This window comes from Micropterus dolomieu, linkage group LG23, assembly GCF_021292245.1.
Source record: "Micropterus dolomieu isolate WLL.071019.BEF.003 ecotype Adirondacks linkage group LG23, ASM2129224v1, whole genome shotgun sequence".
Lineage (NCBI taxonomy): Eukaryota > Metazoa > Chordata > Actinopteri > Centrarchiformes > Centrarchidae > Micropterus > Micropterus dolomieu.
The window spans coordinates 21094413-21122224 of NC_060172.1; the positions used below are offsets into that span (position 1 = coordinate 21094413).

Consider the following 27812-nt stretch of genomic DNA (forward strand, 5'->3'; position numbering starts at 1 on the left):
ATTTCTACTCCCACCACATCTCAGAGGAAGATATTGTAGTTTTTATATCACTACATTTTTCTGACCGCTTCAGTTACTTTACTAAGTATGGTATTTAAAAAAAAAAAAAATTAATTCTTTCTCTGAATATTAATTGGTAAGTATTTTGGTAATCGTTAATTTTTCACATAAAAACACTTCATGGTTCCAGCTTCACAAATGTGAAGATTTGCTACTTTTCCTTTTGATTGTTTTAATGTATCTTTTAATCATTTTGAGGTTTAGACTGACAAGCATTGTGATGGTGTCACTTTGGGCTCTGGGCAATTGTGACAACTTTTATCATTATTTTCATAATGTTTGCAATCGATTAATGGAGAAAATAATCAGCGAGTTAATCCATAATGAAAATAATCATTAATAGCAATCTGATACAAAATTGTTCAGCCTCAACCAACTACATCAATACATTCTTAATAATAATCTAATGTATAGTCTAATAGTATAACAGTCATAAGAGATATTTTTTTCTGCTTTGAGTATTTATACTTTTAATACTTACATACTTTTACTTAAGTAACATTTTCAATGCAGTACTTTCACTTGTGAGAGTGTTTTTACAGTTAAGTATTACTTTTATTTAAGTAAAGAATCTAAATACTTCTCCCACCACTGTCAAAAACTGACACCTTGCAACTTCAAGTGCGATTGTCAAGTGATCAATCAGCTGCACTTTTTGTTACACTTTGCTCAGAAAAAAAGAAAGGAAAAATAAATCTTTGTCACGTGATGAGTCAGCTGACTTTCTGTGCCTTTCATAAGAGGGAGCAGTTGGATCTTCTCAAACAAGCGGTGTGTGCTGCAGGCAGACGCGCGCGCACACACACGTATTCGTCGACTTTGTTCCAGTACACTTTTTGTGGAAGAAGAAGCGTGACAGTCGTGGATCTCTCCGCCTGTGTTCACTACTCCCGATCCTCACCCGGGGAAGAAAGCGTCGACCCCTCCAGTCTGCACATTATTTTCAGATACAGTGGCAGAAGAGTAAGTTAGCTAACTTTGCTAGCAAGCCACTTTGCTAGCAAGCGGTTTTGTGTTTAAGTCTGTCCTTCCCTCTTCAAACTTGAATGCGGGCGTGTTTGAGTCATTTATTCTCAAGTTGAGCTGTAAATTCACTTCCTTGACGTCTTGTTCTGATGTGTCCGTGTCCTTCACAGAGGACACCTGCTGCCAGGACAATGAGGCTCCCCACACCGCTGCCCTCCATCGGGCTGACAACCTGCGCTCTGGTTTTAATGTTGCCGTTGTTTGGGTCCTGTCATCCAGCGCAGACCTCAGAGCGTCCGAGGCCGGTGTTCGTGGAGCAGTTTAGCCGACAGGCGGTCGGATTTAACTGGAGAAATGTCACCTGCCCCTTCTGCAAAGCAATCTTCACCATCCTTGATATCGCCCTTCTGGTAATGTTTGAACATGATTCTTACTAATCACCTAAAATGCACATAATTATCTACAGAGCTAGATAGTAACTTACATTATTAATTATCGTGAATTCCATATAAGTTGGGAAAAGATAACTATCATTTAACGATAACGTTACTAGTATTGGTGGTTATTTAAAGTTACCCAATCGGTTAGCCCACATTTCAGTCCAGGAAGTCAGAAATCTTGAGCTAGTCATAAGCAGCAAAATATAAAAGTGGGCAAACAAAAAAAGGAACTATTCAATAATTTATTATAGAAACAGTTTTAGCATTTATTATTAGCATTGCTGGTGTAGTAGGCACATCTAGCTAAAACTAATGCAGTTTAATAAAACAGCCCTGCTATAAAACCCTACTATTGTTCCTTCTATTTCCATCATAGATTTATGAGCCCACAGACGGTAGCTTGAACTTCTGGTTAGATGTCACTGATGGTTGTAGCTGTCGGTTTGAAAAAAATTAATTCAAGGTAACTTCTTATTTGAATATTGTGATAGGAGTATGTTCACATTGTCAATGCAAACATGCTACTTCTAAACCACATTTAAGTTTACACCAATTTTACTGCTACACTGGGTTACTCAAGTTGGCAAACAAACGCGGCATGTGACACACATGCCCCTTTATGGAGAGTGTCCGATTCTTGTTCTGCCCCTTCATCACTTTCTCTATCTCCTGGTGTTTCTAGCTGATTTAGCTCAAACGTGCTTGTGACATTTTGATCACATGTCTCTTTTGTCAAGTGCTCCTGATGGCTACAGCTGTTGACATCAAGAACATGGATTTTAGATACATTTTATTTTTAGTTACTTTAGTTAGTTATTAGTTACATTTAAATGCTGCGTCCATTCAAGAGTGTGACATAATGTCAAGTGTTACGTTGTGGTTTAGCAAGTTTGAATTTTAGCTCTGCTCTGTCGTGAGGAAGTTTGAGGTTAATCCTGTTCTGCTTTTGTTACCTCTCCTAGAGTGATGCAAATGAGGAGCGAGTGGCACATGCAGTAGGTGAAGCCTGTATCCGTCTCCATCTGGGTGATGAGCAGGTTTGTCGAGAAATCACAGAGTTGTTCAGGGACGACTTTATCCGGGCTCTGCAGGAGTCCTATCTGTGGCCCACTGAAGCATGTGCCCTGCTTGTGGGCCCTTCCTGTGGCAAATTTGACCTCTACGAAGCCTGGAACATCACGTTGCCAAAGATCCCCAAGCCCCCTGTCACACCACCCTCTCCCCCCAAACCTGGTTCTCCACAGAGTAGGGTCCTGTTTCTAACTGACATCCACTGGGACCAGGCAAGTGTGTGCCGTTTGATACATTAAATGCAGTAACATATTGATAGTGGACACATAACTTCAAGGACTGTAGTATCTATGTTAAGGCTATACCCTCCAAAAACACATTATTGTAGTTACTGATTTACCTGAAGGAAATGTGATGTGAATAAACAAACTGTGGAATGATTTTGGTCATCTAACTTTTGTTTTTGATCAAAAAACCATCTCTCCTGACAGGAGTATGTAGTCGGCAGCGCCGCAGACTGCAAGCACCCTCTTTGTTGTCGAAATGACTCCGGCTCTCCAAGCTGGAAACGGAGGGAGGCTGGGTACTGGGGAACCTACAGTAAATGTGACCTGCCTCTATGGACGGTGCAGAACCTCCTGGAAAATGCAGCCAAAGCTGGGCCTTGGGACTGGGTCTACTGGACCGGAGACATACCAGCGCATAATGTTTGGTCTCAGACCAGGAACCAGCAGCTGTCAGAGCTTACAATCATCTCCAGGCTCATCCACAAGTAATTTTTGTTTAGGATTAACTTTCCAAATTCTTTACATAATTTCTCCTTTTACAAGTAAAGTAGTGGGTATGTAGTCTAACTTGTGAAACACGGTGTGGCAATGTCAGACCTTTTGAATTGAATTAATGTTGCTGGTGACTGACAGCTGGAATTTCTGTAACACAGTTGCTCTAGTTTTATCTCAAAATAGTCTTGTACTCTGGCTCAAAACATGCTGATAACATTCCGGGTGCTGCTGCTGCTTTGGTCAGATGTTTGTCATGTCTTACCTGAAATTGATCCAAACTGCTATTGACTCTTGCTGCTTCAATCCTCCTGTCTTCTGTCCAGACACCTGGGTCCTAATGTGACAGTTTACCCTGCTGTAGGGAACCACGAGAGTACGCCAGTGAACAGCTTCCCGCCGCCTTTTGTTCATGGCAACAGATCCTGCGCCTGGCTCTACAACACAATGGCAGAGGAATGGGCACCATGGTTACCAGATCAGGCTTTGAAGACTTTGAGGTTCTCGATATTTACTTTTTTTTTTTTTAAATTACATTTAAGTTAATGATTATCATTGTCAATTCATCAGTTAATTTGGTTTATAGAATATCAGAAAATCAGTGTTTCCCAAAGCCCAAGATGACCTCCAGATGTCTTTTGTCCACAACTTGGATATTCAATTAACCATCATAGAGTTAAAAAAACAAAACCCAGTATATTCACATTTAAGAAGCTGGAACTGGAGAATTTTAGACTTAAATTACTCAAACTAATTAATTGGTTATCAAAATGCAAGTGCATTTTATAGTTGACAACTAATCGATTTATAGTTGCAGCTCTAATTGTATGTTGACATTATTGTGCAGGTCATTGGCCTGTACTATGAAGTGAGGTACCTGGCTTATCCAGGAGTAACTTTGTGACCTCAGGTTTTACCCGAGGTCTACGCTGCATCTCTAACCTGCTCAGAGCAGGTTATCTTCATGGTTAACTCGAAGTTACCCTATATACGTGGACTACACGCCACAATGTTAATGAGAACTATTAATACACACCGCTTGATTAAAATTTTAGATTGCATCCTGACTTGTTCCACTTCGGCTTGCACCTGAAGAAAATAAGTTTTGAAGTTGAAGGGTGGGGGCTAATCCCATAAAACTTGAAAAATTAAAGTGGTAAATTTACAAGAATTAAACATGGAAATTTCCCTTGCATAAAGTCACACAAAATCCAAGTCAGTCTGCTGTTGACTGTGGGCTAAAATTATGAATACTTCCTCATTGCTAAATCTGACTGAAGTAGCCTATAATATAATTTTCCTGTGTGTAAACAATTATGAGACACTCAATTTGTTCCTAGTAAATGTACCATTTATATCTTAGCTTTTTTCCTCAAGTTATTACCCCTCTCCTCGTGCGCTTTTTTTTTTTTCTTATTACAGAGAACTTAATAGGCAGTTGTACTTATCATTATCCGTAGAAGAAGAATCCATAAAATACAAAATAGAGAATTTGCCTACTACCAGAACACTGAAGACAATTTCAAATTTACTGCCAACAAGCCTCGCTTACTTTGTTGGCTGTCACGGTGTTCGATTTAGCCGTTAACATTTATTTAAACTCATCATATCCTGACACAATCAACTTGCATTCTTCTGGGGAAAATACAGAGCATGCCGTTGTGAAAACCCTTTTTATGCAAACATGCAACCACTCAATTAAGCTAACACCGCAGTGTAGGTAGTCAGCGTTTGTCAACCGTGACTTTGCTTGCTAACCCGGAGTTAAATCTGAGTAGGTTAAACTCCCCTCGTTCTACAGACCTCAGTCCACCCTGTAGATGAGATGTAAATGCTCCTGTTAGATTCATCAAGTGGTTTCCTTTACTACATAAAGTAGAAACTATTTATGTCAGATGAATTTGACTTTGAGTCCCTCACATATGTCTTTGGGTGTAATTCCAGATATGGAGGATTCTACACATTGGAGATTCAGCCTGGTCTAAGGGTGGTCTCTCTCAACATGAACTTTTGTGCTCGAGAGAACTTCTGGCTGATGGTGAACTCCACCGATCCTGCCAACCAGCTGCAGTGGCTGGTCCACGTCCTCCAGGCCAGTGAGGACAAGGGAGAGAAGGTGAGTAGAGCAGCCTAAACGAGAGCTAGCAGAAGATGTTGGATCACTATAACATTGTAAAGCTGGTATAACACTGGTTCTTAATGAGGCTCAGGTTCATGTCCCACCTTAGCCACATGCTTCATGCTATGTGGATAATGACACTATTGCTTTCTCATTTTGCTTCCCTCTTGTCAGTGTCACAGAGAATGAGATTGCAGTAAAAAAAAAAAATTAATTAGTGCAATAAACTTCCTCTACATGGTGTAATTTCCTTTTATTTAGGTACACATCATTGGTCACATCCCACCGGGCCTGTGTCTTAGCAGCTGGAGTTGGAACTACTATCACATTGTTAACAGGTAGCTACATTGATCATTTAAAACCTAGAGGCAGAATCCAACAACTCTTAGAAACAGAAGTTGTAGTGCAGTCAAGACAACTGCAGTAGTGGTACATCCTCTTTTTTTTTTAATTGGATTTTTTTTTTTTTTTTGGGTCCCCTTGGTGACACAGGGAAGGACAATGAAGTTGTAAACACTCAGTAGTGGTTTCTTAATGTACAATGTGTTTCAGAACATTGAATGTCATAATGGAACACTCTTATCCCCACTATAAATTTCTAAATGCTACATGTCTATTTTAGGTGCTATCGACTTGGAAGTGCCAGTATATGGTTTCCATCGAGTTAAACAGTAGTTGACTTATTTGCTAGCAACGCTTGTTTCACTTCCTCTTTTGTTTGTATGACAATCAGATGTCTGGTATGGTTTTGGGTGTCTGCTTTAACTAATGAACTTGCAAGTATTATTTAAATATCAATGTCCTATTGTGGTTAAACTTGCTACATGTGACAGCCTTTTATTTTTATTTTTTTTTCAGATACGAAAGTACAATTACTGGACAGTTTTTTGGCCATACACATCAGGATGAATTCCAAATGTTTTATGATGAGGCGACAATGTCCCGCCCATTGGGAGTGGCGTTCATCGCTCCCAGTGTCACTACTTACATTAATCTTAACCCAGGTGAGTGCATAAGCTAGTTCTGCCAAAATTTCAGAAGCAACACACAGCCATGAAACGTTTAAATTATTTTTCTCTTTTCCAGGTTACCGGGTCTACTACGTGGATGGGAATTACCAAGGTAGCTCTCGGCTGGTGCTTGACCATGAAACGTACATCCTCAACCTCACAGAGGTAAACTCCAGTCCAGGAGCACCAGGCAGCCCAGAAAAGGACCCCAAATGGACTCTGCTGTACCGTGCTACGAAGGCCTATGGTGTGACCAGTCTGTTCCCCTCTGACTACGATGGGCTGATACGGACCTTTATCAATGATGACCGGGTCTTCCAGAAGTTCTGGTACTTCAGACATAAAGGACACGTGTCAGAGCCATGCAAGGAGACGTGCAAAACAACATTGCTCTGCTTTTTGCGAAGTGGGCGGGCTGATGAGCTGGAGCAGTGTGACCTCCTCAATGGTTTTGGGGGAGACTTGGCCAGGGCTGCTAGAAAAACCCTTTGTTGACCTGTGGAAGTTTAGATTGAATGTCTGTCGGGGGGGAGAGAAGCAAGCAATATGACCAAATATGAAATTGAGCCAAAAAGTTTGTGTCCTGTTTGTTGGTCAACATGGATTATTGTAATTGCACAACATGAACGTCACTTGACCTATTACTCTTGACGGTTTATGTGGATTCTGTAAACCTGACACTGAGCCTGAAGAGTTCTCAGTTATGCCTTTGTAAAAACACAATTTAACACAAAGATCTGTCATTTGCAATATGCTTAAGGTTTGTCAACTGGTGTCTTGCAATTGTAAAGGCTGCTTGATTTTCCTGAAAGATGTTCTGTTTACTTGAAATGCACAGGATTGCATGAGTTAAGTGGTTTGTTTAAATTTGCTTTTCCTTGAATCCGGGAAAATGGTGTTAAACATCAATCTATCCTTAACCACAATCTTTAAAGCTGCTTAAATGCTTTTCGGCATCATAGCTTGTACCCAATATCCATATAATTATCGGGCTTCATAAAATCCCAAATCTTTCATCAAATATTTAAATTCTGAAGATGCTTTCTCATGAATTGTCACACATAACAGGAGGGTTTGTATTAAAATGTATAATTGTCCTTTTGACCTATGCACACTGCAGTGTTAACACATTTGCTGGAACTTGACGTTTGTTAAAAACATTCAGGCTGTTGAATCTGGTGAGTTAATGGACCTCAGCAATGACCTCTCCAGTTTGACCTCTGCTGAGTTGCTTACAGTATCTTAACTCAATAATTTTGACTCTGTCTGCACCATGTGGAGATTTAGCACAGTTTGTAAATAATCTACCTTAATTTAACAGGCAGCGCTCAGCAAAGAGGCCTTCAAACCTGATTAAGTATGTCACTGAGGTTTACTTTTGTCTGCACTTTAATGTTTTGTTTAGCTAGTTAATGTCTAGCTTTGAGAGTAAGTCTTAGACCTAAAAGTATGATGAGCATGTGAAAGGTCTCTGATCTTTGTATGTGACTGGTGTAACATGAGCATGACCAGTAATGCAACTCGTAAAATGAGCAATCAAGTAAAGAATGTATAAATTATGAAAATAAAAAATGACGTCCACTTGTTTGAGTTTGCTGTGAGGTAAATGCTGCATACAAATAAAAATATTATTGCAATACATTAGTGAAATGTACTAAAAGTACACATGCAATTTATTTACTTTTCATATTATATGAATTTAAAACTGAACAAAAACTGTTTAGTATTAATACCAACATTTACATCAGTCATCATTTCTATCAGAAACATAAAACTAGAAGATGTGTACCATATTTACAGATGTATACAGGTACATTGTGGATCAATAATACTTTACTCGTGAAAGCTACTATTTAGATCAAGTGATTCAATAAAAGAGGCCGGCTGCCTCCAAAACTAACTCATGGTGGAGCTGTGACATCTGTTCTGAGCATCTGTCTCTCGTGTCACTCTGTTCTGGTAAACTGTTCCATGGTTTCCAATGAGTACATTTGTGATTCCCTTGACTAAACTATGCATGGTTTAAACTGTAATATAGTATAGTAGTAGCTTGATGTCGTACATCAGAAAAATAGCTAGTTTCAAATAGAATATTTGAGAGGGGTGTATTGAAAATAGCACTGGGAAGAAGTTCAAACCTGGACTGTGTTAAAGACAAATACAGCCCAAACTTTCAGCATTATAACCATCAGGTGCAAATGTGTGTTCTTTTTCAGGTTTTACATAAATTTTAGGACACCAAAAAGAGTCACCACACATGTATTAGCTGATTCACTGGAAGACATGACTAGGTAATTAATGGGAATTCTTCACATACTTTGCATTTTAAATTTCAGTTTCAGTGCCATGACTCATCATAGCAACACTGCAGTGTACATGATTTGATTCAGTGGAGGTCCCCATTACTTACAACAGCATTTTAACACATTTTATTTTATAGCTCTCATTCACATCTTCAGTTAGTGGTCAATCTACCAATCGCTGCTCACCATCCATCATTAAAGGTTCAACTGTAACAAGCCATTTAATTCTCCTAAATGGGCTTTTGTTATGGTTCTGAGAAGAACATGGTGACACCAAAGTCCTCCTTGTACAGGTCCCAGGTCTTTGGTTTGTGTGGGTTGTCCAGCTCTTCTCTGGGTAGAAACAGCCTGTGGAGAGTTTGGAAGAGATGCAGGGTTTACAGTCAGCACTAGTGTCAAAGCAGAGCCCCAGAAATAATTACATCAGAGCAACAGAAACATACTTGTTCTCCTCTATGAAGGAGGTATTGAACCAGAAGTAGAATGGAACATCTTCGTATCCTTTTGGAAGACCCTAAAAAAGGAACGATGAAAAACAAAATATAAACTGAATCATAGGACAATCAGTCTTAACACCAGCTTTGCTTTCAAAGGGTGTAAATGCAAACACTCACAGCACTTGATTCAAACATGACTTTAACATCCCCTTCAACCACAGGCCCGTCCTGTAGGCTGATGACTGCTGCATTGCTGCCCACATCAGGAAATACCTTTAAAACCACCAAAAATGTGTTAGTCACCCATTCGACCAATGAATCAGTATGACCTGATGAGTGTGTGTGAAACTTACTTTGCAGTTTTCCTGTTTGGCACACACACATTGAAATACCAGCTCTTTCTTCACAATTATCTTCACCTTGAGATCACTGCCATCACCTTTACCCACACCTGGGTACAAGAGGGAATAAAAAGGATGTTACCACGGGCACAAAGAGATGTGTTAAGGATAGAGTTATGTATTAGAGTGCCCTGCTGGTTTGCAGGGTTTTATTTTACCTGCTATGGAATGGATGCGGATGCTCTTGATCCGGAGGCTTTTAGGTGGAGGTAGCTGTCTGTTGAACTTGGACTTCATGATCTCGTAATAGCCCACGTACCGGCTCTGTGGTTCACAAAGACACATAATAATCAAATGTGCAAGCAGCGTTGGACGGGCTTCGCGACCCGACAAGTGTCAGAGCATTCTCTAAATTACATTTAAAACCACTTTATGTAGAAGATATGTGACTGGCTTAGGCTTTTGGTTGTAGGAAAATTATTTTATTAATATATTATTTATAATTTTGGTGTCCTGTCTGGGTGTTGCCTTCACTCTGTCTGCCACTTTTTAATTTCTGATACTACCACAGGGAGGCGCCAGTCAAAATTTTTTCAAATTCTACAGGAAGAGGCATTAAAAGGTTCAGTGTGTAATATTTAAGAGGATCTATTGACAGAAATGCAATTTAACATAAATAACTATGTTTTCAGTGGTATATAGAGACCTTATATAGTTGTGTTTTAATTACTTTAGAATGAGCTATCTACATACACCGCGTGTCCCCATTACATGGATGTTTCTACAGTAGCCCAAACGCACAAATTTGGACTACTAATAATTTAATACAAGAGCCGACCGAGTGTGTCGGCCACCGTAGCTTCTCCTGCACGCTTGAAAAGGGTGGGGTGAGCGGTGACAGATGATGTATTCATTTGGTGTCAGAATAATCTGAATTTTTCCCCTCCTTCAATCTTTAATGCAAAAAAAGGGAACAAAGTGTACATCGGGCATAAAGAAGTATATAGAACAGTATACAAATATATAGGAAGACACAAATAATAGAAACTTTTAAAAGAGGACCATGTGTTGAAAGTTTTCACAGCGTTGTTGTTGTTGGATTTAGCAATTAAATTGATATAAGATATTATAGATGTCAATGTTTTGTTTATATGCTCTGATAATGCTAATCCAACAAATCTTTGTAGTAGCATCCATGCTGTCCACATTCTGACTTAAGAGCACATGAACATACACTGAAGTTGGAAAAAATGACTTCACAACTCGGAAACAGGGAGTATTATGTAGCTGCAGTACCCTTGTTTACTTTGATACTGCCAGCTAGCTAGCTATGTTACTCTTAACCTCCGAAGCCAATTACCCTTATCACAACCATCACCGTGTGTGTGCCTAAACCTAAATTATTGATTATATGGATGTCGAACGGCTAGCACATCAGCCGTGAGGCCGATGTGTGCAGCTGTAGGTTATCATTTGTGTTGCTGTGCATTACCACCAAGAATTACGGTCCTAGAACTGCGGTCCCAAGATTGCGGGGGTTGTGAAACTGCAGCCTCTAGGACTGCAGCTATATAATATTGGAAAAAAGGATCATCCAAGTGAGCCTTTTGTTGAGATTTGCAACCCTCACTACTAGATGCCACTAGGCACTGAACCTTTAAGTGTAGACCAGAATTTGTAAATAAATGCTTCTATTAAACATAGTCTCTCTTTGACTCAGAGTGGCTTGTTCATACCTGAGAGGGAGTCTCCACTCCCTGAAACTTGGAGCTCTGACTCTTGTCTGTCCTCCTCTCACCAAAATACTCCAGACTCTCCTGGTGGACAAACAGATGGATGTAAGAGAACAGTCTTGTTTCACAATGTGTTGCTTATTCATTAATCCGCTCTTGAACAAATCTCAAACTTAAATAGAAGTACCTGTGCACTTTCAAACTGGTCACTGTCAATAAACCAGGTGCACACCATAGTACCTGTGCGTCCTGTGAAAGAGAGCAATAGCATTATGGAATTATGTACAAGTTGTCCTGCTCAGTAAAGGGTGAAAGTTACACATTTTTAACAACTGAACACCAAACTACTGTATTTGTTCAACACAAATTATTCACTAAATGATAATGACTTTGACATCACCTTTCCCTCCTTTACAGTGAATGGCAATGATGTTTTTGGGATGAGCAGACATCCACTCCCGCACGCTGGCTGTGTATTTCAGCATGTCCCTGAGGCAGATAGTTGAACGATAAAGGCATTGTTATAAGCTGGCAGGCCCTCGTGTGGAGCTGTAATCTAAAGCGCTTAAGTATAATTATCCGCAAAAGGAAGAGGTGAAACTAAAATGACACATCACAGCAGAAAATGTGACTCACTCTAAGGAGGGGACGTTGTGGTCGTCAATGAACACCCGTTCAACCCTGTAGTGGAAGAACTGGGGGTCGTAGCCTTTCTCACCTGGAAACAAAAGATGATAATGACATGGTATGTGTAGTTTTACATAACAAGGGAATTCAGTACAGGTGATGAGAGGACGTGCCAACTTACTGCACAGATTGTAAACTTTATAGTGGTCTTCATGTTTAGTGTCTAGGAACCTCGCCACTTCCTGCACAGAAAGACAGAAGTAGGGTAAAACACCTGTCAAGGTGTTTACTTAGAGGTCTGTGTGTTGGAAGTTCCTTGTATATATAGTGCCTATGAATGGATTCATTTGGAAATTGGTGAGTGTAATTAGATTGGAACCATTTAAAGTAATGGAGGTGGACTCATGTACGTTGAGATGACTTTTGTGTCACACTTAACCTTGATTGGATTCCTGTAAAATGACTGCTTCCCGGAGGAGGGGAAAGACATGGCGATGACGCGGTCTAGAGAAGAGGGTAAAGATGCAAATAAGTGTTCAACTTCTTAAAGGGGGTAAGTATTAGTCATGTATTTTTAGGCGTGCATGTATGGTGTGTTTCCTTTATTCAACATGTAAAAGCTACCTGTGACATAGGTAAGATCAAGGTCAAACCCATCCTTCTGATAACGCCGCTTATTCTCCGAAACCTGAGAGAAATACCCAGTCATTGATCAGGAAGTAGTAGACATCTTCTCTCTTGATGCCAGCACTGATTGTACAAAGATGCCATTCTCCAAAAGACTCCAGTAAACATAGCTGCATTAGCTATTAACAGTGTTCTATGCTTCCATGGCGGTGATCTTACCATCCTCCTTGTGACCTTCTCCAGCTCTTTCCTCTGAGCTGCCAGTCTGAAAACTCTCACCAGGATTATTATTCTCAGGAAACGAAGAAACGTCACCACCCTGTTGAAGGATTAATGAAAAATGTATTAAATAAAATACTATTAAACAATAATAGGTTCAATGGCACTCACTGTAGGTTGACGTTAAGGTCGGACAGTATTGAGGCTAAACAACAGACTTTTATTTTATTTTTTTTAAATCTAATCACATTTGCTGATGACATGCAAGCGGTGGGCCTCATCAGCAATAATGATGAAGCATTATAGAGAGGAAGTGGAGCAACTGGTGAGCTGGTGCAACGACCACATCTTTCATTTAGAAAAAAACAAAAGAAATGGCTGGTGACATTAGGAGGGTGCCGGCTGACCACTCTCCACTGTTCATCAGTGGCTCCATAATCAAGAGGGTCAGGGTGACCAAGTTTCTTGGTGTGAATATCAAAGACGACCTTGCCATCTCTCAACACCAACTCTGCAGCTAAAAAAGCACAACAATGCCTCCACCTCCTGCGAACACTGAAGAGAGTCAGTCTCCCGCTGCCCATCTTTACCACCTCCTACAGAGGTGAAGGTTGTACTGGCGGCCTGCATCACTACGTGGTGTGGAAACATCAAACGCATAGCGAGGACAGACAAGAAGATCATAGGGGTTTCCTCTCCATCCAGGACATCTTCCAGAGGCGCTATGCATGCAGAGCCTCTTCTGTTGCCCTCCCCTCCCTCATTCTGCAACAGCTTCTTCCCCCAAGCTGTTACCCTAAACAACCTACTTATTTATTTAATTAAGCACAGTCTGTAAACAGCCCTGAGAAAAGGTCTAATCAGGCCACATAAATGAAAACACCTGTGTGGGTGAACTAAGGGTGTGTAGGGTCTTTAAGATCAACAGAGCATCAATTTGAGAAGCATTATAAATGAATCTCCAATATTCCTCCAGACCCTACAGAGCTTCCAGGTATATTATTCTTGACAAAGAAACCAGAAGCCTAACACAACTAAATGAGCCAGTTCTAGTAGTATTACATGTCATTTAGCTGGGGATGCAAGAGGACGCAGGTACCTGGGGATGAGACTGGCTCCTGACAGGTCAGTGAAAGTGTAGATCATGGTGACCACCAGCGTGACAACCACAACGCCGGCGTCTATGATGTTCAGCTTGGAGCTGAAGTAAGCTTTGAACCTAAAATGTGGTTAGTTAAACATAACAAGAGACAAATTACATGCTGCTGACAAAAACTGCCCAGGTCATGCAACTAATAGTATCTGCTTTAATCTTAATTAAAATGAAAAACATTATTGTAGTGCATTTATTCAGCAAACCGTAACGGAATCATTAGGTTTCCCAAGGACTAACCCAATACATGCCATACATTTCCTGTCCAGCTTCCTCTTCATAACTTCCCGTTTAACAGCTAATCACACTTTTTCTGCTGAAACAGGACTCTCTGGGAATGCTTGCATCACTCTTTCAAGCATTTCTCACATTCGCAAGCAAACCGTTGTGCAGTGATAACAAGATGAGTATACTACATTTAAGTATTTATAAGTATCAATCTGTTACGGCAATACCACAAACGTGTGCCTGAAGTAACCCCCTGTGGCTATGCAGTGGTTGTACTACTATAATAATGCATGCAAGGTCTTCCTGTTTCACTCACCCTTCCACATAGACCCGCAGGAGAACGTCAAGGAGAAAGAAGAAGGAGATGGTGAGGGACACAGCCTCCAACGTATCCCCAAGCTCTCTGCTCTTGGCTGGCAGTGACAGGTCCACAATCACCAGCACAAAGTCCACTAGGATCAGTATCACTCCAAATATACTGGAGGAAAAAGACAGGAATTTCACATTATCAAAAACTACCAGGCCAGGAAGGAACGATTGTTGGCTATTATCCCTCTGCATTATCCAGTATCTTTTCAAAAGAGTTCCCAAAACACACTCACCGAAATCCAAAGGACATAACAAAAGGCGCAATCTTCTTCCGGATATTGCTGCAAAGGAGGACAGAAAGTAATGCTTGCTAGTAAATGTGCTTCTGAATAAAGTGTTAGAAGTGTATAGAAAACTGTCTGCAGTTTAGTTAAGCTGTAAAAACTTACTGATACATTGTATCTGGTACCACACTCTCATCCTTTCCATCGTCAATCTCCACTTTAGCGTCCTCAATCTTTGCAGTGTTTCTAATAGATACACAGAAAGATAGATAACATAAGCAAGATGAAAAATCAGACACTATACCCTGAAAAATACCACCACCTTCTCATATTAAAGCAACAGTTCAAACATGACATGGTGCGGCAAAGATCCACATGAAAATGAAAAAGTTGATCTTCCCCTTGTTAGTTGATTAATCTTCCTCACCCATTTACACCTGAATCTGACCCTGGACTGAAATACACAGAGGACATGATGTGCGTGTCGTCCTTCGCGCTTGTTTCTGAACGTGTCGTCTCTGCATTTGAAAAGAAGAATGTGAAAAAAAAAGATTAAAACTCCATTGTTCAGTATGTTGCTCCAAAGTTACAATGTAAAATAAAAAGAAAAGAAAGTAAAGACAAGCCAGAGGACAGAAGCGGTGTGTCCTGCCCTGGAATGCTGTATCTCTTCCCCATAAATCCTCTCTTTGAAAGAAATCAGCACAAACACCTTTAACGTTACTTATAATCTGCATCCAGCGTGACATAGCAACCAGTGTTCTGACTGATGCAAAACCTATTAACGTTAACTGTTACAAGCAAGAAAGGAGAAAACTCTTTAAGAAGTATCCAGGATGAATTACCTGTAAGACAAATGTAAACAACGAGTTAGATATAACAACACAAAACGACCGCTTTAAAGCTCCTCCGGGCCAAGCGCCTTCCCACCGTCCGCTCAGCCTCCTTGAACGGTTTGTTAACCGGCTAAGTTAAAGTTAGCCACCAAACAACTAGCTCCACTTGCACCGCCTGCTTACCGTTAGGGCTGTCATTCGTGAAACGTTACGGGAGTTTGTCTTGTGACTTCTTGTGAAGACAAAGGAAGACGGTTCAAAGGTTAACCGGTTGGATTTTTTCCCCGTCCATCCACTATTCCTCATCGTTTTTGCAAACGTAGCGGTTTCAGACTTCCTGGACCTCGGCTAAAAACACACACACACACACACACACACTCAAAACGCTCAGCCCTTTTTTCCTCTTTACTATTTACTCGTCTTTCCTCCTCGACCCACTTTCACACCACAACTGGCTAAGCCTGACCATAAGCTTCCTGTACAGAGCTTTTCAAGCAACTACAGTTATCTTAAAAAGTAACTTTAAATTAGCGTTAAGCCTGCCCCTGACTACACTCTCTCAAACATCTGGTTTTAATTGAACGCGCATTCCCAAATGCCAAACAGTCGCATCATACAGTTTGTAAAGTCTGATCTTATCTGAAAGGAATAACCTTATCGAGACAAAAAATGTGTTGGAGATTTGCTTCTTATTAGCAAAATGTGTAAATAATTTGTATTCGTGGAAATATTAACTGCTAGGTTTTTTTTAAACTATCAACCAAAAACGAACACAAGGGGGAGCCAAATCATCTCTGTCACACAGAGTTGTTTAAAATGCTCCGAGCTCTGTGGATTCATTAACTCAGTTATCACTTTCTTTATTTTATCTTCTGCATCGCTTTGAATAGCCCACTTTCCTGGCGGGGGGGGTTTGTTGTTGTGTTTTTACATTTATATGGTTGTATTTGAAGATTTTATTTAAGCATTATTTATGTGTAATGGAGACACAATGTCCATAGGAACACAATGATAAAAAAAAAATAAATCAGTAATTTATGGAAAAGAATATACACGTTTATAGATTTTTTAATAACCAAAAAAGGAATAAATAAGAAGGCCAGTACTCCTGGCATGTCAGGAATGGTGTCCTCTTGACACTCTGTCCATGAGGGCATTTGCAGGTCTGGAATCAGCTACTCTTTCCAAATGCTAGAATGCTTGATAGAGGAAGAAAACCTCAATCTGGCTCAGGTTCAGTTTTTGGAGAGGTTGGACAAGTCTGGATCCTCTAATGTGGACCATGCAGAACCGGCCCAGCCTATAAATAATACTGAGAGGAAAAGAACACTGAACCTGGGCAAAACAAGGGGAGGCGTTGTGAAATGAAGGTAGGCTTGCGGTGCAGAGATTTTTTAAAGTTTGAAGGGTTGTAGTTTCTTGATAAGTATTTTTGTATATTCTTCATCTTTAATATATGCTGTGTTTATAATTTCAGACTTATACTGCAGCAAGGGATTTCTCCCTAAAAGCCATGCCAATGTTGCTGTTGTTGGTTCTGGTGTGGCCAACCATTGCCTCTACTACACAGTTGTCAGTATGTAGCTTATCCTACTCTTTAAGGGCTTCAGGATATCTCTCCTTGATTTTGTATTGACATTGAAAAACATAAATTACAGACAGGGCTCCTCCACATAAATAAAATTGTTTCATAGATGCCTCGAAATGTGCCCCTATGCTTTTGCTGGCCCCTCTCCGGGCACTTGTATCCAGTAGTATTAAAACAAGTGTAGAAATGTCATGGATAACTTGAAATTGGTTTTCCTCATTTAAGGTAGTGGACTCATGCGGGCAAGAGGTTGCAGTTCTCAAGCTCAGCATAAGGAAACTGGAGAATAAACTCTGGATGGGGTCTTGGCAGATTGAGCACTTGCAAATGCACAAATACTTGAAGCCTTCTCAACCTGCTGTGTCGAATAGCAAGCTTGAAACAGACACAGCTCCTGGTGTAAACCACAACAGCAGTGGGACCTTAGGCAGCTCTGATTTGACGCTGATGAAAACACTTCCACCAGCAGGCAATTTAATTGTCCATGACAAAGGTAAGAAAAAAGCTCACATCATCATATAAGTATATTTCAGTTTGGGAAGTGCAGTCTATGCAGCCTAAAGTGCATAAGAGAATAATGAAAATCTATTTTCCTAGACTGTTCTGAGCTGTTTGACAGACTGAGACCACCGAGCGGTTTTTATCGCATCAGACCCAAATCACACCAGGAGCCTTTTTTGGTCTACTGTGACATGGAGGATGGAGGTGGATGGACAGTGTTTCAGAGACGTCGGCATGGAAAAGTTGACTTCAATAGGTATTTAAGCAGAGAAAGTAGCTCACATACAATATATAGTAAGATTACAGTCTTGCAGGCAAAGCCAGCATCAGATTACAATGTAGGTGTTGATGTAGCGTACACAGCTCTTTCATGTGAGGTAAAATATCTGCCTACTTGTCATTGTAGAGACTGGGTGGACTACAGAGACGGCTTTGGTGACTTCAAACTGTGGAATGATGAGTTCTGGTTGGGCAATGAGCAGATGTATTCTCTACTCTCAGAAGGCCAGAAATGATTAAAATTCCAGAATTCCTGTTTCTCCTTTTATAGGCGGCCTTGTTTTTAACTAGTCTTTTTTTCCACTATCTAAATTATCTTTTTTTTTTGCCCTGAAGGTAAGAACCTAGTGAAGATAGATCTAATGGACTGGGATGGACAACGAAGTTATGCATTTTATGAGAACTTCAGGATCAGTGATGAGGCTGTAAGATGAACAATTTTACAGTTCTGTTTCTTGGTCTCAGAAGTCACTGCGATCCCCAACAAACATGACTTCCTTTAATGCCTATTCCAGGATAAGTACCGTCTCCAGTATCAGCTGTATAGTGGGCGAGCTGGAGATGCTCTGACTGGTGGTGGTGGGATGGTGGAGCACTGGTCTACTTGCCTCAGCGGCATGCAATTCAGCACCAGAGATCAAGTTAGTTATTCATCTATTCCCTTTTTACCATTCTAAGATGGCATTTTGTGATGGTGCTAATAACTGTAAGATTATTGACAATGTGCCAACGGTGACTGTGATATTGTGTGTATTGTTACTGTTTACTATATTTTGTATTGTGTGAATGGTTGAAGGCTGTGTTGCTCCGTCTATTGTAGTATGTTTTGATTTGTTGTTGTTTATTCGCACAAAACAACATTTCGTTCAGCTGTGTACTTTATATGCAGAAGAATGACAATAAAGCATGACCTGACTGTGATAACTCTGGTGACATTTATGATCATTGACAGGACAATGACCGCTACCTTCAGGGCAGCTGTGCTCAGGAGAATAAGGCAGGATGGTGGTTCAACAGGTGAGACTTTTCAAATAAAATGTATCACCATGGCTGTCTGTTGTCTTTCTTCTGTTTGATTGTCGTAAAGTATTGCCTGTTGAACCACAGAAAGGGCCATACTGGTCAAACTAAGAACACAGTTCTTCCCAATTTATTGTAAAATAAAAAATAGAAAAAGGTTTAATCCTTTCAATTTGCCTCTATTTAAAATGTTAGATAATTGACATTGTGTACTATCCTTCTGTCTACAGGTGCCATGCAGCCAACCTAAACGGGAAGTTCTACCGCACAGGGACGTACAAAGGCCAGTATGACAATGGCGTGGTGTGGGGGACCTGGAAAGGCCTTTGGTATTCCCTTCGACACACTACCATGAAGGTGCGGCCTCTGGTTTTCTTGGACTTCGCGGGCAGTGGAGCAGGGGAAATTTAAAAACACCAGGCATCATATTCCCATGTGTGATACAGAATAAGGTTAAAATAAATGACAGCAAAGCCTGACTTCATGTTTACATTATATGTATTTTAATTTCTCCCTTTGCTTCATTATTTGAAAATATTATCAAATGGCAATAGTACAGCATCTTCTATTTTCCAGTAAGCATTGCTTTCTATGAAGTGTATTATTATATTACTCAAACAATAAAACAAACAGCATCTCAGTGCCTCACTGACTTTCATTTTTGACTGCCTCAAACACAGTTAAAAGTGTATATTACCACTCTAACTTGTGCATTTTGCAGTATGCCTGACATCGCTTATATCACACATACAAATTGTCCCTAATCAGTAATGTACAGTGGGACTTCACAGCATGATAAAAACAAGCACATTCAGCAGTGTAGAACAATGAAACTCACCTGTCTTCTGTAGAGTTCTGAATACTGTCATCAACAGTGCATACAGACGTCAAGGTCATGTTAAATAAATGACTTATTGTGGTACATACTGTATCAGTAGTTGACATACAAAGAAACTTACAAAGAGACGTTCCGAACACAGTCATACTCTAAACAAGACAGAAATATGTTCAATTATAATGCCTCTCAAAATTATAAATTTTAAAACAATTACAATTTAAAAATGCAAAAGAAAAACCTTATCTTTGAAACATAAACTTCTGGAAATATCTTCTAAAAAAAATTTAACTTTTTGTTCTCCTTCTCATTGATGAGCAAACTCCCTACAGTAACACATTCTTAATACATTCTTCACTGATATAAGAGTCTTTGTAAAGATGTGGTGTAAAAGATGATTTATGTTAGGAATAAATTTAAGTTGCAAGGGCAATTCCTTACAGGTGTAGTACAGAACCACAAACATGTGATCTACTATATCTCCCCTACATTTGAGGACAGATCTACGTCCAACATCCTCTGCTCTGCCTCACTCAGCCTATAGGGTGAGCCACCACTGCTGCTGTAGTCTCCAGACATTGGCAGAGAGCGGCAGAGACCTTTCCTCTGCTCCAAGGACGATACACTAAAGGTGGAGCTGCGCTGCCGCCCCTTAACCCCAGAGCAGGACTGAGCCTCCTTTAATTTCCGGGCCAGCATGTTCCTCTGGATAGGTGATGGGCCACGACGGTTCCAGTTCTGCTCAGCCCGCTCTGCACGATCCACACTCAGGCTGGCAGGTCCCGCTGCTGGACCCCCAATCCCTGAGATTCCCCCTCCACCTCCTGTCTCAACACTCTTTTGCCCAGTGCTATTGAGGTCTGCTTTAGCATGTTTCTCTGAAGCTGAAATGCTGTTTGTGTTGGTTCCTGTGTGTTTGAGCTCAATACTATGAGAAGGAACAGGTGTCTCTATCCAGGGCTTCCTCTGGTCCTTTCTCTGGGGTCTGTATTTAACCCACTCTGAGACCTCATGCTCTGGAATGGGGTAAGAACGGTATGGCTGCCTCTCCCTTCCTCCTTTGTTCCAACAGCTTCCTTCCGGGAGGGTCCGAGATCCCACCTGAAAAGGACAACGTATGATCTTTGTTATTTAACAAGGCATAAAGAGACCTACACAAATCTGACCTACAATAGATAAATAAATACACAAATGAAGCTGGATAGGTGACCTGGGTCATGCTCCTTTCTCTGAACTGTCTGGATTGTGCAGAGGGTGGAGGCTGCGGTTTGGTGTCATTAAAACTGGAGGTCCGGCGGAAATTTGGATTTTTATGAAAGGAGTTTACTATTCCTGCATCTCCCCCTCCTCGACTGAGACCTGCTAAAGCACTCCTCTCTACCATCTCCACCCAGTCAGCTGTACGGTCACGCCATTTTGAGCTGCCCCCACTTGCATGAGAAGAGATAAGAGGACCTAAGACCTCCTCCAGTCTGTCTGGGGTGACACTAGAAGTCTGCGATGGCGGCTCAGAAAAGGGAGCTGCAATACAAAAATGGTTGTGGTTGGCACCGTCCTGGAGGCACAAAGGGAGTGCGGAATGAGCAAATCCAGTTGGTGTAGGGATGGGCGAGTTGGTGGGTGAAGCAGACGTCTCTACCAAGATATCCTGGACTGGGCTTGAGGAGACATGGTACAACTGTGTGGCCTCTTTTAACCCCTTCTTCTTCATTTCTTTCAACTGCTGCTGAGCCAAACGGTACCTAGAGAGACAATTATATTTTAATTTCGAAGACTGGGGAGCGGCAGAATATATTTGACAAAAACGTTCTATGAGTAATTAAAGTAAACTATATTCCAAACATACCCAAATATTGGTGGCAACAACTTCTGACCTGTGGGGGACAGCCTTTCTGGGTCCTGTGAGACAGGTATCACCAGTGTCTGTGAGAAAGGCTGGCTGCCCAGGAAAGGAGTGTCTTTCTGGTCTACAGCCACAACCATGCCCCCCTGTGGGCCATGGGCGTCGGACAGGCTGGGTCTCTGGAGGCTGTGGCCACAAATGGAGGCCTCATCAGAGAGCTTGCGTCCTCCAGGGGAATGCATAGAGCCTCTGTGGACAGAGCTGCACGGAGGGGTGTGGCAAAGCTTTCTCCACACAGTCACCACAACAGTAGCCAGAATCACGGCCAGGCAAAGGGAAATACCAGCTACCACGACTATGTTACCACCTAGGGGTGGAACTCCGACAGATACAGGGGGGAGGGATGGAGAAGGTGCAGGCATCACTGCAGAAAAAGAAGGGGAGACAATTATGTTCATATGTTAAGTACGTAGTGATGGGAATTACAGCTCCGAGAGCCGGCTCTTTTGACTCCCTAAACGGCTCTTCATTTTGAACTATTTCCGCTGGTCACTGCCTAAGTTAGATTCTTATTTTTTGCACAAAAGAAATATGCAAGATTCTTATCTGCAATACATTATAATATAATAAAAATATTCTCTCATTTTACAACCCTGTTGTAATATGATAAATAAATGTACCTTGTACCTTCAATAACTATCCTAGTAATAACACCCTAATAATGAAAATGAAATAGCATGAGATAGAGAAATTCAACAGAAAATCAAGGGACAGAGATAGTGAAACAGAAAATAAGGAGATAAGGGGTGAAGAGACTGACCAGCACAGTCCTCCAGTGAGCAGAGGGACTGTTCCTTCACCATGCCAGCGCACTGCATCCCTCCCACACCTGAGGGTAGCAAACACTCGCGCACCCGTTCCCTCACCCCGTCTCCACAGCTCACACTGCACACACTCCACGGCAGCCATGGGCCCCATGACTCTGCAGAAAATCCGGAAAAATGTGCAGCCTTAATTCTGTGTTAACCAAATGATCACATTTCAACAAGCCTACTCTGCTATCTTTATCCACATTATCAACAAAGACTAAGGTTTTCATAGTGTCTGCTCCATGGAATTCTGGGATGAGGGATTAAAAAGCCAGTAGAAGTATAACACATTGCACCCAACTACGTCATATCATATGACATCCAGAAGTTAATGCTTTATCCCCAAAATAGACAAAGCAAGGACACATCTACGGTAACGTTCTATAATGAGAATGTGACAGCTGGTGGCTGATTTACTTCTTGTTTGAATAATTATAACTGACTATGCTTAATGTGTCAACATGGCCTTGAGGCACCTTATTCAATGGATTCCCTTTAAATTTGGTAAATGGCGCCCATGTACAGTATATTTAATGGGGTTTAACATCAATTGTCTGTATACGTATACAAAATAATGGAATAACTGGTTATGTGCTGAGGTTGATACTTCACTTTAATGTGAAATTATTTACTGTGCCATAACACTGGAATGTGCAATACAGTGTCCAAGGCCTGTGAGCCGCAGATTACAATACATATTTCTGTTTTGTGGTGATTTGCTGTTCCGGCACTAATTTAATGGTTTTAATGCTCAATTCACAGTTCACATGTATTTTTCACAAGATACTACAACAATTTCAGTGTATTTCAGTCTTGCATGCCCTAAAATAGCGATTCAAGTCATGACAGTGTGAACATGCACCAGGTCCCTGAAAATGAAGAAGCTAAATGGAATTCAGCCATCATTCATTTTCCTTTTACCACCTATTCTTTACCTTCTTTTACCTATTCTTTAGACAAGTCAAATGCCTTCTGGGTAAAAGGCCTCTTTCCTACTCTTTAATAAGTTCATTCCTCAAATAGTGACTGGAGTTCTATCCACCACTTGAATTTATCAATCTGGGAAAAATCTGTATCACTAAAGCAAAGCAACTCTGTCACTCCCTCAAAATTCAGGTCTTATTAAGCAAACCACTGCACCCCTGTTTCACTGACACAGCTGAATGACAAGCAGAGGTGTAATGTATTGGCAGCTTCCAAATATGAAAGTGTTGACCTCACCTGCACTCCTGTGAACCACTAGACAGGTCTGTGCAGGACTAGGGGAGCGACTGAAGTTGAAAACAAAGCGAAAGCAGTACTTGTTCCTTCCTGGGTCAAACACAGAACAGTTGAATTCTGTCTCATTCTCTCCCTGAGTCAGCCAGTTAAAAGCCAACGGAGGAGAAGAGGGCTCCTCTGGTCCAAACCCCATTAGGGCTGTTCCGCTTGCTCCCATCCCAGAGGAAACAGTAACTACTCTTCCATTGCCTGCCTCCTTATACAGCAATACTTTCCCATTGATGTGAGCACAAGGTGGGGTTATCAGTTTAACAGTCATAGTCCCTTCACAACCACTCCTGTAAGCGTTGGCGTTTTCCACCAACAGCTTGTAGGAAAAGATACGGGACAGGTAAAGAGGTCCAGAGCTCTTCACATCCTGTGCTGCATGAGGAGAACGTAGAGCCACTCGTATGAAGTCTCTTTCTGTGAAGGGGAAAGCACAGGCCAGCTCAACACTCTGGGAACGGAGGGGTTTGATTGGGTGCCGTGTGCGGGCTCGGACCTTGTCAATGCTGTTTCGCCCTATCTGGTTGTACTCCATGTAGCTGACTTCTAGAAAGAGAGCAGAGTCAATGCCGTTGGAGCAAGCCTGAAAGTGTTCATTAGTGGCTATCCCAACCTGGAGAGAGAGGGAATAAGGGAATTATGATAATCACTCTGGTCATCATTGTGTACAAAGTTTGAGATCCTGTTTGAGATCTTGTTCATCTTGCCTGAAAAGATCCTGAGCGGTTTCCTGCCTTCTCCACAGCGACGTGAAAAGTGGGCCACTGCACCTGCAGTTCGGAACTCCACCACCAGGTAGTGCTCTCCGTGCTACTTTCGTCCGTGGCATTAGCATGAGACACAGCAGAGATGATGGTCTGCCTCAGCAGGAACCGGAAAGTTCCTGCATACAGGAAGCAAGAGCAGTTGAACTCCACCCTACCGGTCGATTGGTTATTGGGGAGCGTCCTGTTCAGGAGGGTGGTATTGGTTTCTGTGTTGACCAGAGAGAGGCTCGTGTTGCGGACGTTGCTGCTGTTGGATTTTGTGCTGAAGTCCACAAATACACTGGCGTTGCTAAGGGCAACATGGAAGGAAGGCCAGATATTGAGCCCTGCAAAAGCTACAGGACAGGATGCACAAGAACAAGATAGGGCAAAAAGAAAGAACATTTTACCTATTGTCAATGAATCTTCCACAATATTTCTGAGTATGTCCACCATGGGGAACACATTGTGTCACAGATTTTGTCATCATTGTTTCTTTGCTTATTTTATATAACTCCTTTTTGTATATCTGCTCATTACATTTTGACTTTGCAAACTGTTTGTTACTGTGCCCATAGGGTGTGTTTCTGGTTCAATTTACTGCAGTGATTCAATAACATGACATTTTATTGAATTGATATATCCTAATGCTAATCTGTTTAAGTGTGGATAACATGTACAGTTTTCTAATTAGTGTTTGGATTGTATAGAAAGTGGAAGTCAAACGGGAACTGTTATTTTTAGCTGACACAAATTTTTGAAATCAATTTGGGAGGAAACTGCTCTGCAGTGTCACTTTTGACAGCATAGTTGTTCATCATGATTGATGATGTATTTATATAATAATATATATTTTTTAAGTGATATCAAGTTCAATTTTATTGATCACACAGCCACAAATGGAATGTGGAATTTGCTCAGTACAACTAAATAATAAGCTCAGTTTTTAGCACAGACACTGTGGATCCACAAGTAATTTATAGGCATCAGTAGAAGTGAGCAACATTATTCATACACAACAATTAGTAGTTAACTGCTTAGCAGTATGTTAGTCCAATATCAGTACCCGAGGAAACTATATAAACATTGCAGCACAGCAGCATATTATTTTAAGAGCTATTGTGCTGAGTAGTGTGTAAATTCTGTTCTGAAAAACCTCACATCCTCACAAAGCAAAGAGGGTGTGGGAAGAGGAAGAGGCTGACCCTCCGCTACCCCTCTCCCTGTACCCTTTGTATGAATACAGGATGGTACAGCCCGTTCATGTGTTTGATCATATGAATTAAAAATCGATGATCCTGCCAGCCTTTCCAAACATGTAATTAATGTTATTAAGATGGTTTACTGACACTCACCATATCCCATGAGCACCAGCAGGAAGGGCAGAAGTGAGAGAGCCTGTGGCATTCCGATGTCTCTGTTTTCTCCTACACCACATGACCGTCCTCTTCCACCACCCCTGACCTCTACAAAATCAGAGGCAAACCACAAAATAAACTTAGAATCCACAAGAAGGCAGCAAGCAACAGCCAATTGTGCTTGTAGGTGTCATCAGATGGGAGAAGGCATGGAAGAAGTAGTGCAGTGATCTGAGGTATGAAAAACAGGAAGGCTACAGCATGATGCCGTGACCATGAGTGTTCTGGATTTACTGTGGCGTCTTCCACTTCCTTCCATCTTCACAATGGGTATGGAGGGCTGCCTTCAGCACAGTAGTGTAGTAGCTATATAAGGGCTTGGTCCATACAAATATTCATGAGACACTGCAGAGCCAAATCCTTGTTGTTGGGATGCTTGCAAAAATTGTCACTAATTGTTTTTATATTGTTTCCTTAGAAAATCAATAGACCCCCCCCCACCCCCCCATTCAAATTCATACTGTTTTGCACTATAGCCATGGACTAATCATAAGATAGCAATTACTTTTTATAAGTAAATATGGAGGCTATCCTTAGGTGAAGACATCTGAGTTTTTATACAGAGTCAACTCCCAACCAAATAATTATAGTAGGCTATAATTATAGTTAATTTTTCTCCAATAGGCTGCTCAACTAAAAATCTGTGCTTAGCTAGGAGTCTAAAAGTCGATGAAGACTGTATATTTAATTACCACGTCACTTCTTCTGAAATCTGTTTTTAAAGTAATTATAAACCTGTTTATCTGCAATTAGCATACCTAGTGCTTAAACGTAAAGTTCCTCGCGCCTTTGGGACACAGTGGCCAACCTTCATTGTTTTGTATAATTGGAAAATAAAGCTGTTGTAGGCTACTCACATCTTTTGTTGACGCTCCGGTTTTTCATCACAGCAAGCGCAATAACGGCCCCTCCACTTGCTGGTAACACATTTCCTCTGACTGATAAACTGATAGCAGTTTCAGTGACAGTCAGCGGGACTAGCTTCACAGACCCAACAGGGTTCTCCGAGGGCGCGCGCCGCGGTATTGAGAGCGCGTGAAAGAGATCCGCTCACAATCACTTCACGGTCAGCAGCAGGGCGTACTGAATGTCATGTGCAATATTAAAGACAGCGTACTGTGACGTAGTGGTAAACAAACCAATAGGGTACTTTCTTTCCGAAAAAATATGATTAATGATATAATTAAATAAAATAGCAAGGCCTGTTCTCACATCATCTCAACAGTGTATGTCTGCTTTTAAACTGAGTTTTGCTGGGTACATTCCTGCCTGGAAGGATTAACATGCAAAATGAAGCAAAATTATTCACTGGTTGAGACCCATGCAGTACCTTAAGTTACTTTGTGCAGGGGATGTTTATATAGGCTAACAGGTAAAGGCCAGAAACAAAAGCACAAATGAAAGGCCCTTTTCCCTCCTGGCAGTTTATACAGTATAATGCAATGTTTGAAAAACAGGCACCTGGGTCATCAAAAGACTTCAGCACAGGTGCCTGAGGAAAATGACAACATGGAGAGAACAGAACAGTCTATAATTCACTCCTGCAGTCGCACATATATCATAAATGCAAAGGGGTTGTTAAAAGAGATTACATTTATAAAGAAACTCATGATATTCAGACAAAATAGCATTGTGTATCCTTATTGGCCTAGGAGGCAGTGCAACAAAATTAAAGGTTTTATACAATGCAGTTGCTTTAATAAACTGCAGAACTATTCATCTCACACAATCAGGTAACCTCTGCCATTCAGGATATGGATTAATTTAAAATGCACCATTGAGTAAAATCAGTCCATCTCAACATGCAAGAACAGGACCTATTTTGTGTAGAAAAACATTCACCCAAAGTTCACTTTCATACACTAATCCCTAATTACCACGATCAGACCTGCATCAGTTCGGCTCTCCTTTCTTTCCGTAAACCAAATGAGTTCATCTACTATCAATAAGTGAGCCACATGG

At 41.1% G+C, this 27812-nt stretch overlaps 4 protein-coding genes across 14 annotated transcripts; 2 read left to right on the top strand and 2 right to left on the bottom strand.

Annotated features, from left to right (window-relative positions):
- The first annotated feature begins 758 nt into the window (after positions 1-758).
- On the top strand, positions 759-7966 carry smpd1 (sphingomyelin phosphodiesterase 1). Its single transcript, XM_046039278.1, has 9 exons — positions 759-1023; positions 1197-1436; positions 2429-2749; positions 2969-3249; positions 3583-3756; positions 5201-5372; positions 5637-5713; positions 6234-6379; positions 6462-7966. Exons 1-9 carry the CDS (start codon positions 769-771, stop codon positions 6878-6880), a joined length of 2085 nt encoding a protein of 694 aa, XP_045895234.1. The 5' UTR covers positions 759-768; the 3' UTR covers positions 6881-7966.
- Positions 7967-8026: 60 nt separating this feature from the next.
- Positions 8027-16066, bottom strand: tpte (transmembrane phosphatase with tensin homology). 5 transcript variants are annotated; one of them, XM_046039283.1, is made up of 20 exons: positions 15492-15521; positions 15299-15333; positions 15074-15164; positions 14812-14892; positions 14656-14703; positions 14370-14531; positions 13772-13891; positions 12673-12772; positions 12451-12514; positions 12266-12330; positions 12008-12068; positions 11836-11917; positions 11600-11688; positions 11387-11448; positions 11203-11283; positions 9685-9790; positions 9479-9576; positions 9303-9398; positions 9132-9202; positions 8027-9036 (listed from the first exon to the last, which is right to left on the bottom strand). In XM_046039283.1, the coding sequence occupies exons 3-20, from the start codon at positions 15118-15120 to the stop codon at positions 8934-8936; spliced, it is 1536 nt and encodes a 511-aa protein (XP_045895239.1). In that variant the 5' UTR covers positions 15121-15164; positions 15299-15333; positions 15492-15521; the 3' UTR covers positions 8027-8933. The 5 variants fall into 5 exon arrangements, with proteins under 5 accessions (XP_045895239.1, XP_045895235.1, XP_045895236.1 ...); XM_046039279.1 differs by lacking the exons at positions 15299-15333; positions 15492-15521 and adding an exon at positions 15666-16066; XM_046039280.1 differs by lacking the exon at positions 15299-15333 and having other exon boundaries at positions 15492-15646.
- Positions 15411-19513, top strand: fgl1b (fibrinogen like 1B). Of its 4 annotated transcripts, none has more exons than XM_046039292.1 (10): positions 15411-15493; positions 16678-16852; positions 16960-17058; positions 17296-17563; positions 17668-17827; positions 17978-18075; positions 18187-18275; positions 18366-18491; positions 18803-18867; positions 19101-19513. In XM_046039292.1, the coding sequence occupies exons 2-10, from the start codon at positions 16847-16849 to the stop codon at positions 19279-19281; spliced, it is 1092 nt and encodes a 363-aa protein (XP_045895248.1). In that variant the 5' UTR covers positions 15411-15493; positions 16678-16846; the 3' UTR covers positions 19282-19513. The 4 variants fall into 4 exon arrangements, with proteins under 4 accessions (XP_045895248.1, XP_045895250.1, XP_045895247.1 ...); XM_046039294.1 differs by having other exon boundaries at positions 15427-15493; positions 16716-16852; XM_046039291.1 differs by having other exon boundaries at positions 15429-15599.
- Positions 19351-27558, bottom strand: LOC123962851 (thrombospondin type-1 domain-containing protein 1). 4 transcript variants are annotated; one of them, XM_046039275.1, is made up of 8 exons: positions 26708-27557; positions 25788-25898; positions 24394-24569; positions 23639-24299; positions 22369-22530; positions 21552-21972; positions 20916-21447; positions 19351-20806 (listed from the first exon to the last, which is right to left on the bottom strand). In XM_046039275.1, the coding sequence occupies exons 2-8, from the start codon at positions 25837-25839 to the stop codon at positions 20180-20182; spliced, it is 2631 nt and encodes an 876-aa protein (XP_045895231.1). In that variant the 5' UTR covers positions 25840-25898; positions 26708-27557; the 3' UTR covers positions 19351-20179. The 4 variants fall into 4 exon arrangements, with proteins under 4 accessions (XP_045895231.1, XP_045895228.1, XP_045895230.1 ...); XM_046039272.1 differs by having other exon boundaries at positions 24394-24788; XM_046039274.1 differs by lacking the exon at positions 25788-25898 and having other exon boundaries at positions 24394-24788; positions 26708-27558.
- Between the last annotated feature and the right edge of the window lie 254 nt (positions 27559-27812).

What these genes read in the sequence shown, in the direction of transcription:
- tpte (XM_046039279.1), bottom strand. Translation starts at nt 15,120, where the DNA reads ATGTCCTCTGTGTATTTCAGTCCAGGGTCAGATTCAGGTGTAAATGG. An exon ending in CACAACGTCCCCTCCTTAGA is followed by an intron (nt 11,689 to 11,835) that starts GTGAGTCACATT and finishes TATCTGCCTCAG; the next exon opens with GGACATGCTGAAATACACAG. An exon ending in TCATGTTTGAATCAAGTGCT is followed by an intron (nt 9,203 to 9,302) that starts GTGAGTGTTTGC and finishes TTCCTTTTTTAG; the next exon opens with GGTCTTCCAAAAGGATACGA.
- smpd1 (XM_046039278.1), top strand. Translation starts at nt 769, where the DNA reads ATGAGTCAGCTGACTTTCTGTGCCTTTCATAAGAGGGAGCAGTTGGAT. An exon ending in TCAGATACAGTGGCAGAAGA is followed by an intron (nt 1,024 to 1,196) that starts GTAAGTTAGCTA and finishes TGTCCTTCACAG; the next exon opens with AGGACACCTGCTGCCAGGAC. An exon ending in TTACATTAATCTTAACCCAG is followed by an intron (nt 6,380 to 6,461) that starts GTGAGTGCATAA and finishes TCTCTTTTCCAG; the next exon opens with GTTACCGGGTCTACTACGTG.
- fgl1b (XM_046039292.1), top strand. An exon ending in CCTCTACTACACAGTTGTCA is followed by an intron (nt 17,059 to 17,295) that starts GTATGTAGCTTA and finishes TCCTCATTTAAG; the next exon opens with GTAGTGGACTCATGCGGGCA. An exon ending in GGAAAAGTTGACTTCAATAG is followed by an intron (nt 17,828 to 17,977) that starts GTATTTAAGCAG and finishes TTGTCATTGTAG; the next exon opens with AGACTGGGTGGACTACAGAG.
- LOC123962851 (XM_046039272.1), bottom strand. Translation starts at nt 25,839, where the DNA reads ATGCCACAGGCTCTCTCACTTCTGCCCTTCCTGCTGGTGCTCATGGGA. An exon ending in GCTGGTGCTCATGGGATATG is followed by an intron (nt 24,789 to 25,787) that starts GTGAGTGTCAGT and finishes CCTGTCCTGTAG; the next exon opens with CTTTTGCAGGGCTCAATATC. An exon ending in GAGAAAGGAGCATGACCCAG is followed by an intron (nt 20,807 to 20,915) that starts GTCACCTATCCA and finishes TGTCCTTTTCAG; the next exon opens with GTGGGATCTCGGACCCTCCC.